The sequence below is a fragment of the Ctenopharyngodon idella genome, chromosome 19, assembly GCF_019924925.1.
Source record: "Ctenopharyngodon idella isolate HZGC_01 chromosome 19, HZGC01, whole genome shotgun sequence".
Lineage (NCBI taxonomy): Eukaryota > Metazoa > Chordata > Actinopteri > Cypriniformes > Xenocyprididae > Ctenopharyngodon > Ctenopharyngodon idella.
Window position 1 is genome coordinate 4,115,763 of NC_067238.1, and position 15,343 is coordinate 4,131,105.

Here is a 15,343-nt window from a genome sequence, read left to right on the forward strand (position 1 = left end):
TCTGCAAAATGTTAAATAATAATTAATTAATTAAATAAAGCTGCCGTCCAGAACTTTTTTTGGATAAAAATAATCGAAAATCAATTTTTGAGCAAGTATATAACCAGCCAGTGTTCAAAACTATCTCCTTACCTTAGCCCTATTCACAACAGTAAGCTTGTAATAATGTTTTCTAATTCGAGTGGTACTGGTAGGTTTCCATGAGAAATTCGAACATGCCGCCATTCATCTTTGCGTCATTACGTCATGTCTGTTTACATAAAGAATGAGTTCCAGCTAGGAGGCTATATCATGTGAGGATGCTGCAGGTGGCGGATCATTTTTAGCCTTTTCTCACAGCAGCTGGAATAGTTAATCTTATCATTTTGATGGTGGATTGGTATGACAAATGGACAATTAGAGATTAGACTGTACAGAAATTGAAATCTACAGGTATACAGGTAAGGCTAATACACACTAAATACACAGTCACGCAATGTTGATGTTGTTAACATTAACAATTTAAGAACAAAGTATAACAATAATAATAATTTGCATGGTATGATGTGATATGAGCTAAGCCATCGTTAGATATAATCACCATTGGTAGGGCGATTTATTATAATGCTTTTTTTTTTTTTTTCAGTTGGTCAAAACAAAAGTGGCATATTTGTTACTTACTTGTTCAGATGACAATTCTGAAAATTCTTATTTTTGTCATATTTCCAAGTCTACAATCTGTGATTCCGAAGTACCTGTACGGTATTCACCGTTGCGGTGACTGACAGCCACACATTCTCCGCAAAGCATTAGATTCATCCGCACTGATGAGCCATGCCAATGCACAACCCACCTAAAGATGATAATTCCACAAATAACTGCAATTGTAGGTTTCGAACAGAGATGGCGACAAAGAGGCAAAACATACAGACTGCAGCTTTAAAAAAAGAGGGGTCATAATTTTTCTTAGTATTTAGTACTGCCCTGAATAGGCTATTTCACATAACAAATGTTCCCCTTTGAGTGAACTCGCGCTGCGTCGATGATGACGCTTTGGGGAACGCCTTCAGCGTGAGCGTGTCTGAAGCATGTGTGTATCTAGTCCAGTTCTGATTGGTGTTGCGCACTCTGTGTGTGTACGTATGGTGTATCCAGTTCTGAGGAATTGGATGTCCTCAGTATTGAAGCGGGTGATTTGAGTGACTCGCCAGCCCTATCCCTGCAATATGATGGAGGTTGTAACTTATGCCATGGCGAAATTAAATAATGATTGGCCGGCCAAGAAGCGCTGAAGAGAAGCAAATTAGATGAGCACTTCCTGCAAACGAGATCACAACCTCCATGTCGGGGTTTGCCATTTTTCCCAGATCTCCACACCGAGGTGTCGAGATCCTGGAGCAAGTCGTTCTCTTCCCACATATCGAGTCTCACTGGTCATTATTATTCTTCGATCATGAGACTTAAAGAGAACGGCTATGGGATGATGCCCGGGGTTGAAGAGACTCGTTGCCTATCTCTCCTCTGACGCTGCATCATCCCTAAAAACTCAGACATTACCCACTAAGCCGATTGATACTTTCTTTGATGGTGGGTAAGGCATATATGGCAGCAGGGCAGGCGGGCACTTGCCTACACACTATGGCAGTGCTTCAAGCTTATCAGGCTGACCTGCTTCAGGACCTCAACGAGGGCCAAGTTACGGGACCCGACGCTATTAAAGAGCTGCGCCTGGCTACCGATCTTTCTCTCCGTGCCACCAAAGAGACGGCCCGTGCTATTGGCTGCTCAAAGGCAGCCATGGTGGCAACGGAGAGGCACCTTTGGTTGAACCTCTCAGGCATTAAGGAGAGGGATAAAGCTTTACTCCTTGGTGCCCCACTCTCGCCGTCTGGTTTTTTCAGCAGCGCTGTCAGCACAGTCGTCGAGCGATTTCAGGAGGCGAAGAAACAATCAGCGCCGTTTCAGAGGAGCTGCTGCCAGGGAGCAGCCCCAGCCATCTGTGCCCAGCTCCTCACATTGACAACAGCAAAAAGAGAGCATTGCAGCTTGAGCCCCACCTAAGAGAGTCTGGGGGTCGAGACAGTGCTCTCACCCGAAGCCAACGCAATAGAAGATGGATCTGAGGATCATTCTTCTCTCAAAGAAGGCTTCGGGAAAGAGGCCCTGACAACCAGCTTGTGCCTCTGAAGGCGCCCCTCTCCCATGAGAGAGCACAGTACTCCCGCTCCTCCATGGAGCCCTGAGGCAATCGATTCATTAACCCCGCCACCATCGGCGCTTCGGGGCACATCAGTTTCCATCGAACCTCAACCTCATTGTCCACCCGAAAATGGTAATAATAATAATAATAATGTTTTATTTATATAGCACCTTTCCAGTGCTCAAGGATACTTTACATTACAGTTGCACTTGAAAATAACACTAAAGCAATAAACAGAAAAGACAATCAATAGCAAAGTGCAAAAATTGAATAAAGCACAGTGAAAAACAGGACACAAAATGCAAAAGAAAACAACATAGATGTAGGAAATAACTTACAACTGATAACAGATGGGGTTTGAGTAGTGATTTAAATTCAGATATTATTGACACAGTGGAATGATTGAGGGAGAGAATTCCATAATTTTGGTGCAGCAACACTGAATGATCTACCCCCCAATGAAGCGAGGTGATTCCGAGGGATACTGAGAAGGCCAGAATCTGAGGAATGTAATGAGCGAGTTGGAGTGTAAGGAAGGAGCAGTTCACAAAGATACCGGGGAGCCAAGTTGTGCCAAGTTGTGCCAGGTCGCACATTCACGAAAGGCATGGATGCAGCTCTGGCCCCTCTAAGACTTCAGGGCATCAAAATTCTCAATTATATAGACGACTAGTTGATACTAGCTCAGTCTCAGGAGATGGCGGCACAGCATCTAGATATTGTGCTCAACCACATAAAGTGGTCTATCTATCCTCTATCTATCAATCTATTGATAAATCTGCTGTGTTTTTTCATTGTTTTAGTGGCTGAAGGATTCTAGATGTCATGAAAATTTAATTCTCAGTTTTTAATGTATTTTCTTTCATTTTATGCTTCTTCCATTTTTGCTTTGTTGGTAATTTTTTTTGCCTCTAGCTATTGCCTGCATAGTTTTATTTCCTCTTTCTCTCATTGTCTCACCTAGTTAAATCATTACGCATCCTTTGAGTGCATTCAGACACCCCTTGATCCCTTGTCTTTTCTCTTTTGTCTGCCTTTTTTCTCTTCAGACTCTAAACTCTGTCACCCCTCACCTGGATGTGGAGGAGTGCAGCGTCTCTCTGCTGCCCCGGAACCGCGAAAAGAACCGGAGCATGGACGTGTTGCCGCCCGACCGCGCCCTTGCGTTTCTCGTCTCCACTGAGGGTGAAGGCAACAACTACATAAACGCAGCGCTGATGGACAGCTTTCTGCAGCCTGCTGCATTTGTGGTCACCCCTCACCCCCTGCCCACCACCACCGCAGACTTCTGGAGACTTGTATTTGACTACGGCTGTACCTCCATCGTCATGCTCAACCAACTCAACCAGTCCAACTCTGCCTGGGTAAGAGAGCCAGACTAACAGATCAACAACCCTCAATGTGCATTGATGCTGTGCAAATTACACAATAGGACTCATTCCTGGAATTATTTTGGTCAGCTTGTACTCTATACTGATCTTTCATGTCCATTACAGTTTTTCACAATCGCTAGGACTAATTTCACAAGAGTTAGGTGACTTTTTCAAAACTTCTTCACACAGTGAGCACAACCACAATCTATTACTGCATCCTGAAATCGCATACTGAGTAGGTACTACATCCGCCATGTTGTTACTGTCACGTGACCTACCAGTTGCGTTGCTTTACTATCATTCATAAATCCTCTCCTGTATCCTCATGGGATCGTAAAATGTCCATTTGAATGTGCACAGAATCTCGGCGGAAGTAGTAGGTTATCCAGGTACTTTTCGCCTACTGTATTCTGAATACTATAATAATAATTTCTTACATTTATATAGCGCTTTTCTGGGTACTCAAAGCGCTTTACATATGGAAGGGGCAATCTCCTCAACCAACACCAATGTGCAGCATCCACCTGGATGATGCGACGGCAGCCATATTGCGCCAGAACGCCCACCACACACCAGCTTATTGGTGGAGAGGAGACAGAGTGATAAAGCCAATCAGTATATACTATGTATTTGGACATATGCTGTTGGTGTACAGTTTTTTGCATATTATATAGTAGGGAAGTATTCGATTTCAGATGCAGCGTATGTGTGTTAAACTGTGGATCTTTTTCCATTGCTTTGGCAAAAATTAATACACTGACTTCATCTTTCAAATTACATGGCTGCTTTCTCACTTAAACACAACCATAACTAAATTTCTACAGCCCAATTTGCATATTTTTATAGTTTTTTTCAAAACTATTAAAATTAAGTTTAGTACCTAACATAATACAAAATTGAATACGACAGCAATTTCCTGTATTTACATAAATGCCTTATTGAAATATATTCCAAATCTAAAAATTAAATACAATCAAAACATAGATGTTGGGGCTGTAGAATGCGTGCTTCCATTCCACTGCACTTTGTTTTTGTTTTCCATTGTTCTTCTATGTAAACATGAGGTAGATGGCCCCTTTTAAGCTTTGTGCTCCCATCTCGCATCTTTTACAGCATCTCGCGCATGGCACAGCAATCTATAAATGCTGTGATCAATTTAAAAGAAGTTGAACTTTTAAAAAGCGCATCTCTAGACCTTGCATTTTTTGTTTCACTGACCTGTGTCTTGCTTTCTAAACCACAAAAACTTGAGCTGTATGAATGGCCAGTAGTATATCAATTTCATTACCATCTAATCAAAAGGGAACAACTAAAGAATAAGTTTGTAGTTTAATGTAAACATGGACCATACAACATACTGCAGTAAATTCTAAACAGTAGAGAGGTGTCATTCTTGTTTTTTTTTTTTGTTTTTTTGTTTTTTTTAAAAAAAGATTTTACAAAAGAAAGTGTTGTTTAATGAAAAATGACATGAACTGTGACTTGACTGACCAAACTTAAATGTGCACTCTGGATTTATTCAAAACGTAAATTTGTCATGTATAACTATTTTTAATGAGGAAAATTATTGCACCAATTACATTTCAAAATATATTTTCATATATGAAAGTGGTTCAGATTACGATGAAAAAATATCAGATTTAGTGCAATTTGTAATGTTTTCGTTGTGCTCCTCACTTTTGTGCCACATGTGAGGAGAGAAAAATCAGGTTTGGGCCACAGACAACTGTGGTGTAAATATAACCTTATACATATTTTAAGGCCCCCTGTGACATTTTGTTTTGAAGTCTTTGAGGGTGTGAAAGCAATTTTTTGGGTAGGTCAGCCCACCCCCCTAGACCCCATAATTCTCACTCTGGGTGAACAGCATACACACAATGTGCGCTTCATTTGAGACTCCCCACATTGATAATGTGTTTGTCTTGTCTAAATTGCCAATGGAAAGGACAAACTCTCCAAGACACCAACCTACTCGTGATTTTCACTCTTCTCCCCCTGCAGAGAACCACTGTGACCCCTTTCTCCATGATAAAGCATATCTGGTGCACATTATTTGACTGAATACAAAATTAGAGCTTGTCATCTTTAAGACTCACCTGATAATACATCTGTATTCGTGCTTTTGTGTGAGGTGATCTGCATAAGACTATTTTATTTATTCTGTTTCCTGTCTACCATCTGATGTGTGCGAATGTTTCTTCAGGCATTATCTCACTCGGTTAGTCCTCTAACTTTCTAGAAATATCTCTCTGTTCTCTTTCTGCTGCATTCACCCTTTTCTAATCTGTCTGAATGTGTTTGTATGAATATTTATCATCTTCCACACCATGTCACTCTGTTAATACGCATCGCTGTGACAAGGATTTATCAATTTCTATCTCATCTATATCAACATCTCTCTATCTCACATTGGAAATATGGCTGAAGCTGTTTCACGCCTGCTCGTTTCAAATAAAACCACTGGATTAGATCTGTCTGCAACAGGCGTGAGTGAAAATTAATTGACACATTGAGCAAATGGTAATCTGGTGGGAGATTGGACTAGAAAATGCAGCCGATATGGAGAAATGAGCAAGGATTATTTATCTTGGTCGGCCGCAATTGGATTTTCAGTGCTGATTAGCCTATCTCTGGTGTTTCCTTGACTCTATTATCCTTTCACTGTCTATCTTCACCCTTCGCTTAATCGCAAAATGCCCATTTTCTCTGTCCGCTATCATTTTTTTTTTTTTTTTTTTTTTACAATTCATACAGATATTGACTTGAATATGTATCTTATATGATTATGTGGGGTAAAAAAAAAAAAAGAATAAAAATTCAAATTATTGAATACTGTAACAAATGTATTGCTCATTGTTAATTAATGTTAGTTAATGCATTAATTAACATTAATGTGACCTTATTATAAAGTGTTACCAGATAAGATTTGAAAAACTAAAACGCAGGCTGTACTTTTGTTTGTCATTTGGCAAGAAAACCATAAAACCTTTGGATAGAACTATCCACCACTATCCACAACTTTAATTTGGCTATCTTCCTTCAGAGACATTGCCTTTGCTTGAGGGCACTACTGCTAAGCTCAGTGGTGCAAAGGACATGACTCTTTAGAGCTGAGCAGAAATCACTGAGATGTTGGATAAATTAAAACCCAGATTTACTAAATATGTTTATTTGACCTACCCAATTGCTTTTATTTTAATGTGCCAGTTTTCATGGCATTTGTTTGTATATAGTTCATTGTATTTTTGATTTATGTTCCTTATATGTTTGACTTATGAATTAAAAATGTATATTATATTACTTTTTTGACATGACAATAATAGATCAAATGGCATCAGTCAAAGAAAACATGATTAAATTCATGATTCATAAATTCATAATTTTGAATATTTAAAAAAAAATACACATATATTTCCACTATGCATTTTTAAATGTTTATTATCATAGTTATTATAGCAGTCATTCCATTTCATGATCAACAATGTCATCATTGGTGTTGTTCACCCATAACAATACTGTTAAGCAATTTTGGTGTATTGCTCATGTACTGTTTAATTGTATTTTACTAAGTTGTATATGCATTTTATTATTGTTGTTGTTGTATTTTCCCCCTCTTTTTAAACCTCTTTCATTTTTAGTTTTTTAGTTGGGCTCACTTGAGTACATTTACATCTGTCTGGAAGTTGATTAATGTGCACAGTAGATAGATAGATAGATATTTTTTACAATATTTGTCACTGTTGGTCACTGCCTCTGCACTAAACAACACTTTTGATCTGTTTTTTGTACAGGAATTAAATTAAATTGTACAGCATTTTACATGTGTAATTATTTCTCTCTCTTTCTCAGCCTTGTCTTCAGTACTGGCCTGAAACAGGGATGCAGCAGTATGGACCCATGACAGTGGAGCTGCTCTCCAGATCCACTGATGACAATGTTGTCACTCGTCTATTCAGGGTGAACAACATCACACGGGTGAGTCTATAGTGCAATATACATCATCTTCAAATACAACTTATCTCCTATGTGTCAGTGTTAGTGCTGACATTTATTACAGTACCTCATTAAAATCAGACCTCATTAAACGAATCACCTGTCTTATAATGTCCATCTCTTTTTAAAAGACTGGAGATTGTCTGAGTTCAGGGCCACTCCAGAAAGGTTAATTAACTGAGAGGCTAATGGCTAAATGATCTTTTCAGAGACTTGTAGAAAATTAATTCAATACCGATGAAATTAAAGCAAAGGTATAAAAGTGTGGTCAGTCTCCATTTCACAAAATAGCACTGGCGCACACTACATTGCTATAATTAGACCTGTTAATTTCTGGTTGGATGTGTGTGTGAGAGAAAGATAAAGTTGTGCATATTGTGTCTTTCTCAGTGTGGTCTGTGCTTCTGATATTGACTTGTCTGAATAAAAAGGCACTTTCTCACACCTCTAGCTGACCTTAGTCCTCCCTGATGGCATCATTGTCAACATCCTGTCTCTTTGAAATCTTGTCCCAAGTGTTGCACCTCTCATTGTTCGCCCCCTTTAGCACTCCTGTCAGCCAGGCTGTCAACCTTTAGCCACATTCCCATTCGTGCCTCTGTCAGTTTGGCTAGCCCCTGTCAGTCCCTATTTCCCTTCTGTCTCTTTGAGACTCTGCAAGCTGGGAAAACACTCCATGTCATTGTCAGAAATTGTCCCATACTGCCTCTTCACAGGACCCCAGAGAGAACCACCCATGTTGGAAAGATGATTCTCACTTCTTCAAAAAGGTACAAGGCTGAGGCGTAGAGTGCTATTGATAGATCATGTTGCTAAACGGCGCCCTCCCCAGACAAAGACAAGCCACGTGAAATATTTGTTACTGAGCTATTTACTTAATTAATGCTCAAAGGATCCAGTCAATTACTTACAATGAGATGTTCGGATAATATGATAGGATGAATAGGATACAAAATAGAGTGACTTTTTTCAGGCTTCAGTGAAAGGAGGTGCTTAACCTTGATAATGTTATTTATGTAAGGAGGTCAAATGAAATATTATATGAATTGTTTTATTTTACATTTATTTTGTATAAGGTTTGCCATTTCTCGAACCCTGTTACCAAAATGTGGGACATTATTATTAGGGCCCGAGCGCCGATGGTGTGAGGACCCTATTAGAATTGCTCAGTCAATTCTTCTTCTCTGAAATGAATCACATTTTTGAGGGCCTAAACATGCTCAAACTCATGAAACTTTGCACACATCAGAAGTGGTGAAAATGTACATCTGATATGGGTTTCAGAATTAGGTGTGGCAAAATGGCTCGATAGCACCACAATTTCAATTAAGCGCCCTTCACGCTACTTTTCACGTACAAGTATGAAATTGATAGACACATGTAACAGCCCAATACCTACAAAAATGTCCCTGTGAGCAAAATCTGTAAACCCAACAGGAAGTGAGATATTTTTTTACATTTCTCTGCAAAATTTTTGCAGTTTTTGCCATTTCCAGACGTTGTACTTTAACGAACTCCTCCTAGAGCTTTAATCAGATCAACATCATATTTGGTCAGTCTAATCTAAAGGCCTTTACGACGTTAAATTGCGAAGATCTTGAGTTTTCACTGAAGGGCATGCTCGTGGCGGCCTGACAAATTTCGATATTTCGCCGTGAAACAGGAAGTTGTTGTAACTCGGGCATACAATGTCCGATCTGCCCCAAACTTCACATGTTTTATTCGAGTCCTGGCCTGAAGACAACTACATGCCAGTTGTAACTACATTCAGTTACGGTCATAGCGCCTCCTGCAGGCAACAGGAAATGTCATGTTTTACACTGTGATTAACTCCTCATTGAGATTTAACCAGAGCAACATCATATTTGGTCAATTTAATCTTAAGGCCTTAGCGATGATAAATTTCAAAGATCTTGAGTTTTCGTTGAACGGCATGTCCGTGGCGGCCTGACAAATTATGATGTTTCGCCATCAAGAGGAAGCTGTTGTAACTCAGTGTCCGTTCTGCCCCAAACTTCACGTTTGATAAGAGTCCTGCATGCCTACATGCCAATATTCTATTAGTCATAGTGCCACCTGCTGGCAACAGGAAATTGCATGCTTTACACTGTAATTCACTCCCTTAAACACATTTAAATATGCCATGAAGTACCAAACATGCTAGAAAAGTTAAATCATGCAACACTTGGCTAAGTGCTGATGTATGCGATTAACGCCATGATACAGGAAGTTGTTGCAACTCAGGCATACAATGTCCAATCTGCCCCAAACTTCACATAATAGTCCTGACCTAAAGACATCAACATGGAAACATTCAGTTATAGTCAAAGCGCCATCTGCTGGCAGCAGGAACTGTGGCGCATCAAAATGACTGCCATATTTCTCCTCTATTTATCCGCTTAAATGAATATCGCCCACTGTTCACAGTTTTCCTAAGGCCACCGGGTGGCGGTGAGCCCAGGTGCGAGGGTCCTTTCATCACTGCTTATTATTATTATTATTAGCAATATCATTTTCAATCAATAAAAAAAAAAAAAAAAAAGTGCATCAGATTGTGATACAGGGTTGCATGTTTGAAGTATGACTCAATAGGGACTAGGTTTGGGATGCTTATTTCCCATAAATTACAGAACTTTTTATATTGCAAATTAATAAGTTAATAATTAAAAATACTTTATACTTTAAATACTTTAAATTTATATGCTTTCAAAGTATAGTGTTTTTCCCCAAAGTTTCTCGGGGAAAAACAGTGAGTGAGCGTAAAATGCAAAGTTTCTAGGGGAAATGCAAAAGTTTTAAGAGAGAATGCAAAAGCAAGTTTATATCACCATGTCCCTTTAGGGGCTCCATGTATGCCACCTCAGAGATCTAAACTCTCTTGACTTGAACAGACTAAAATCACTGTTTTAATTTCATTTTTCATGCTATGCATTTTTTTAATAATTTTCTCTTTCTTCTTGTCTTGGTCTCTCTGTCTTTATCATTCAGTTGCAGGAAGGTCATCTGGTAGTGCGACATTTCCAGTTTCTGCGCTGGTCGGCTTATCGTGAAATCCCAGACTCTAAGAAGGCCTTTCTTAACCTGCTGGCACAAGTGCAGAAGTGGCAGAGGGAATGTGGTGATGGTCGCACCATTGTGCACTGCTTGTAAGTTTCATACGGCTCTGCTTCCAAATGCTAATTGGAGAGCAATTACACTTCATTGTGTTGATTATACAATCCAGGTCTCTTTTGCTCTTGTGCTTCTGCAATTTCTGTGGCCACCCAACAGTGAAAATCTGCATAAACCGCTTACACTCCAGCTGCTTTTTCATGTCTTCATTTTTTCTCAGTATTTGACTTCTTGGCACTCTGGCTTCAGGATACGTACCTGCCACTTGCACGTGTCTGTAGTTTAATACGTCTATCCTCTATTAATGATAGCGTCGTACAAACGCACCATATCGGGCTTCAAAGCATCTGTGCTGGGGTGCCCTTCTTCTATCAGTAGCCCTAGGGAAATGATCTTAGCTCAGTAGGATGTGACATTTTTATTGCATGACTCTTCCCCAGAGCACTCTCATACTTTCCATTCCTTCATGTTTAAAAGTATTGCAGATATCTGGCAGCCTGTGGTGGCACAAATACGGCTCTTTCACCGCTATCCCCTCCAGTCATCTCTAGTACAGTAATCCACATAAGCTTTGAAAGTGTGCTGCACAGATTCCTCTCTTTCATGTGTTACAAGCCGCTTCTTTTCTTGAAGATGCTAATGAAACAACATATTAATGTCTTTAAGGAATGGTGGGGGACGTAGTGGCACATTCTGCGCTTGCACCATGATAATGGAGATGGTGCATCATCACAACATGGTCGATGTGTTCTACGCCGTCAAGACTCTCCGGAACTCCAAGCCCAACATGGTGGAGTCTATGGTTAGTGTGCTAATTATGTGAAGAACTAATTAGTGATGTTTAGATAGGGAAACTTCATTATTGCTAATTCCCATACTTAGAACAAACCCCTAACCAATATGTATCACACTTTGACAAGCAAATAATTTGTTTTCCGTGCAGGTATGATACCTCAAATTGCACTTGAGTAAGAGATGCTTTTACTTTACTCTGCAATAGATGATAAAACAATCCTATTGAATTGGATTAAAGGACGGATACAACTGTATAATTAGTCTTGCCAAGTTATAGTTTCCACAATTATCTGACATGAATAACAATCGTTATGTCTAATTTCCAGTGTTGCCAAACTTTTGTAAAAATAATTGATTAATTAAAACAATTGGTTTTAACGGGTCAAAAACACAAAACAGCATATAAGCTTACCTGTTCATAAGACAGGTAGTTTTTTTTCAAATATTTTTTCAGACATCCATCTTTCTTTTGTTATTACGGGAAGGTTTTGATGTTGTTAATGACATTCGCACTGATAAGGCGATAGCTTGTAACCACAGGCACAGCGATGAGATTCAAGCCATTAGATTCATCTGCTCAAATTAGCGGAGTTGAAGCACAATAATTACCAAAAAATGTTCCTCCGCAAGTAACCGGTAGCTTTAAATTTCAACCACTAGAAGGCCAAAAGTATGGTGGTTGAGAGAGCTCAATGCACTGCAACTGAAGAAAACACATGCAAATAGAAAAAAACAGCGACAAATTAAGAAAAAATCTTCATCAGTTTGACAACACGTGCTGCAAATACTTGCAACACAACCAAATACAGAAACATGCCGCAAATAGCACAGTCCACAACGGAAATGTTTCAAGCGATGAACCTGGCTAGGACATGCTTATTTTTTAATGTCTACTCATCAATGGTGTTGTCAATGACCTGAGTTTTGTTTTTATTTTAATATCCTGATCCTATGTGAGTTGTGAGCATTTGCAGGACGTTTCTGTAGTTGTTTTGTAAGTATTTGCAGCACATGTGTTGTCAAACTGATGAAGATGTTGAGCTCTCTCGACCACCGTATAAAAGTTACATAGTGTAGTTTTAAATTCCGTAATGAGATTTTTATTATGAGATTAACAATGCACAGGCAAACATCACTGACCTTTTTCTGTAAATGTAAAAATGTAGTTGGATTGTGAAATTGATGTAGTCTGTGAATGTCACCAAAGAAACTTATGCAACCTTGATGTTTTTCACAGGAGCAGTACAGGTTCTGCTACGAGCTGGCTCTGGAGTACCTGGACTGCCTGGAGGTCAGATAACACAAGAGCTCAAGACCTCATCAACACTGGCTTCAACCTCTTCACCTTGCGTCCTCTTTTTCCTTTCGCTTGGGCCAATCGAGCCCATATGAATGAGCTGTTCTGTCCTCCAGTGAGAATGCATATCTACGTCAAGAGTGGGAATGCAAGATTTGGCACATTTCTTTAACCTTCAAACTTTATTGTCCTCTGTGTGCTTTTTGTTTTGGTGTTTTCTCCTCCACTGACTCCCTGTGCCAGATATTCCTGCCAAACCCTTGAGGGAATAGATGAGATTTCAACAGCTTTGAGATTTATGACATACGTCTTTGATCACGTGACTGGCTCTGAGCTCCGCCTTTAGGCCTTATACACCATGCAGGAGGAAAACACGCTGAAACCATGTGACTGCAGCGGCAACAACATGGGCGATAACATTATGTTTGTACATTATGTGTATTGTTAAACTCTGTACATGGGGCGGTCTACTGTGATGATTTTACTGGAAAGCACCTTGAATGTGAGGGTGTGATAATTGATGGAGGTTTTATTTTTTTTATTGAATTACTTAAAGGTGATCTGTATAATTTGTTGATGTTAATCTCCTATCCCAGCTTAATGTGCAGAGACAACTATAAGTGAGCCATTCATAGGTTGATTCTCCTCAAAAGTGTAACACTGTGGCGCTATCAAAACATTGCTCTGTTTGTTTGAGCATCCCAACACAGCAACAATGACTATGGGGCAGGACTATGTGTTTGGCTGACCAATAACATATGGGGGAATGTTTGGGACAGCTGTTTGAAAACTGAGTTTTCTTGCAAATATGTTTGATGATGCTAGTGGTGCAAAAATAACACTCTTCAACTTTAAATCAGAAAGTGGCACTCGAAATTTCAGACAGGTCAGAAGAATAGATACAAAGATGGTTTCTGGGTTTATTTGTTTGTTTGTTTTTTTGTGTATATATAATATATATTTTGCAAAAACAAAACAAAAAAAAAAGTTTCTAGATGTTGTCTTTATTGTGCCAACTCATTTTTGTATGGGGTGTGTGAGTGTGCGCGTAAAGAGGATCACTCATGGATCTGCATGCCTGTTTCATGTTTCATTGCAATCCATTGTGACCAGTCTGCTTTGGGTGCCGCTGCTCGCTGTCATTGAGCACAGTAAAACAAAAAGATATACGCAACTATATAAAAGAAACAAAAATGCTACTATTGGAATATGGTGAGGTGCTCACCGAAAAAAGTTGCTTTTTATCTTTGTATTTATTGGTTGTGTTTTATTTTCTAAAAAAAAAGTGTAACATGAACGAATAAAACATTCCAATGTTGCTTTTATCTCATTGTCATTGTTGTTAATTTTCTAATCAAGCTTATTTTTCCTAATTTAAATAGGAAATATTTTATAAGGAAACAAAATAATAGCTCAATTTTTTTCTTCCCTATACAAACAGATTAAATGGAGAGACTTTTAACTTATTAATCTCAGGGATGATTTTGCTGAGTTAGACATATTCCTGGATCAACATATTTTGTTGATCCTGGAACAACATTCCTGTCTGAAAATGTAATCCTAACCGTAATCCTAACCATATCCCTACCCCTAAAGCCCGGAACACACCAAGTTGACGCCGACGAACTAGTGGCGACGAAAGCAGACTGCATGGTTGGCTCACGTCGGCAGCGTCTGGGTCCAAAGTTGCCTTGACACATTAAACCGACGCTCGACACCCGACGGCAAAGTAGCATGTCCGTTCTGTGCCTGCGTAAGAAGATATGCAACTTCAGTCGACGGTGCGGAACACACTGAGAAAACTTAGTCGGCCGATGAACAAAAACTGCGCGACGGTCGACCATCGGCTTGGTGTGTTCCGAGCTTAAACCTAACCATACCCATAAGTTATCCCTAAAATCAGAGGAAAATTATACAGTAGGTGAATAACAATGATGTAGAAGCACCTAACCTGGTTGTAAGCCTAAACTTGACATAAACTGTAAACTTGTCCCTCAAATCTGATTTGTTGATTGGAATGTTGTTCCAGGATGAACAAAGATGTTGCACTTTGTGAAATCAGGTTCTGCGAGAAGTATGACCCACGTGAATTCTGACATGGCTATAAACAATTACCAAAGAAATTGCAAATGCTGCGTTTTCAGATACACTTCATGCATTGATTGCTTCCAACAGCACTGAAAGAGTTAGCGGTGCCATCTCAGCCGTGGCACTGTGTTCATTTACATGCAAACTGCTCATGATACGGGGTTTGGTGTCTCAGAGCTCTCGGTCCACAGTAATGCCTTTCCACGCGAACTCCATCTCTGCCAATGCTGTGAGTTTGTGTAACTTATAACATGCATTTAAAAAGGCAACATTCGCCAACCATCTTCTCTAATTTGCAGTGAGAATCGTTTATATCATGTTTTATTAACAAAGTTCGGGAGGAGCACATTCAGATAATTAACCTAATTAACACAGGAAGAGCACATTCAGTTAATCAACTCAATTAATGAGATAAGAGGTATATATACAGCAGACTTGCCTCTGTTCCATGACAGTTTTCCAGCATTTGGGCCCTGCCCCAAGTGTCCAACATGCCTGAATTCGAGC

At 39.5% G+C, this 15,343-nt stretch overlaps 1 protein-coding gene across 7 annotated transcripts in view; it reads left to right on the plus strand.

Annotated features, from left to right (window-relative positions):
• Positions 1–14,073, plus strand: part of ptprua (protein tyrosine phosphatase receptor type Ua) — a 317,746-nt gene extending 303,673 nt beyond the window's left edge. For all 7 annotated transcript variants that reach the window (XM_051872243.1, XM_051872244.1, XM_051872246.1 and 4 more), the window contains 5 exons: positions 3,229–3,543; positions 7,402–7,527; positions 10,534–10,691; positions 11,323–11,458; positions 12,689–14,073. In XM_051872243.1, coding sequence (XP_051728203.1) covers positions 3,229–3,543; positions 7,402–7,527; positions 10,534–10,691; positions 11,323–11,458; positions 12,689–12,751 — 798 coding nt within the window. In that variant the 3' untranslated portion in view covers positions 12,752–14,073. The remainder of the gene's footprint in view (positions 1–3,228; positions 3,544–7,401; positions 7,528–10,533; positions 10,692–11,322; positions 11,459–12,688) is intronic.
• The last annotated feature ends 1,270 nt before the right edge of the window (positions 14,074–15,343 follow it).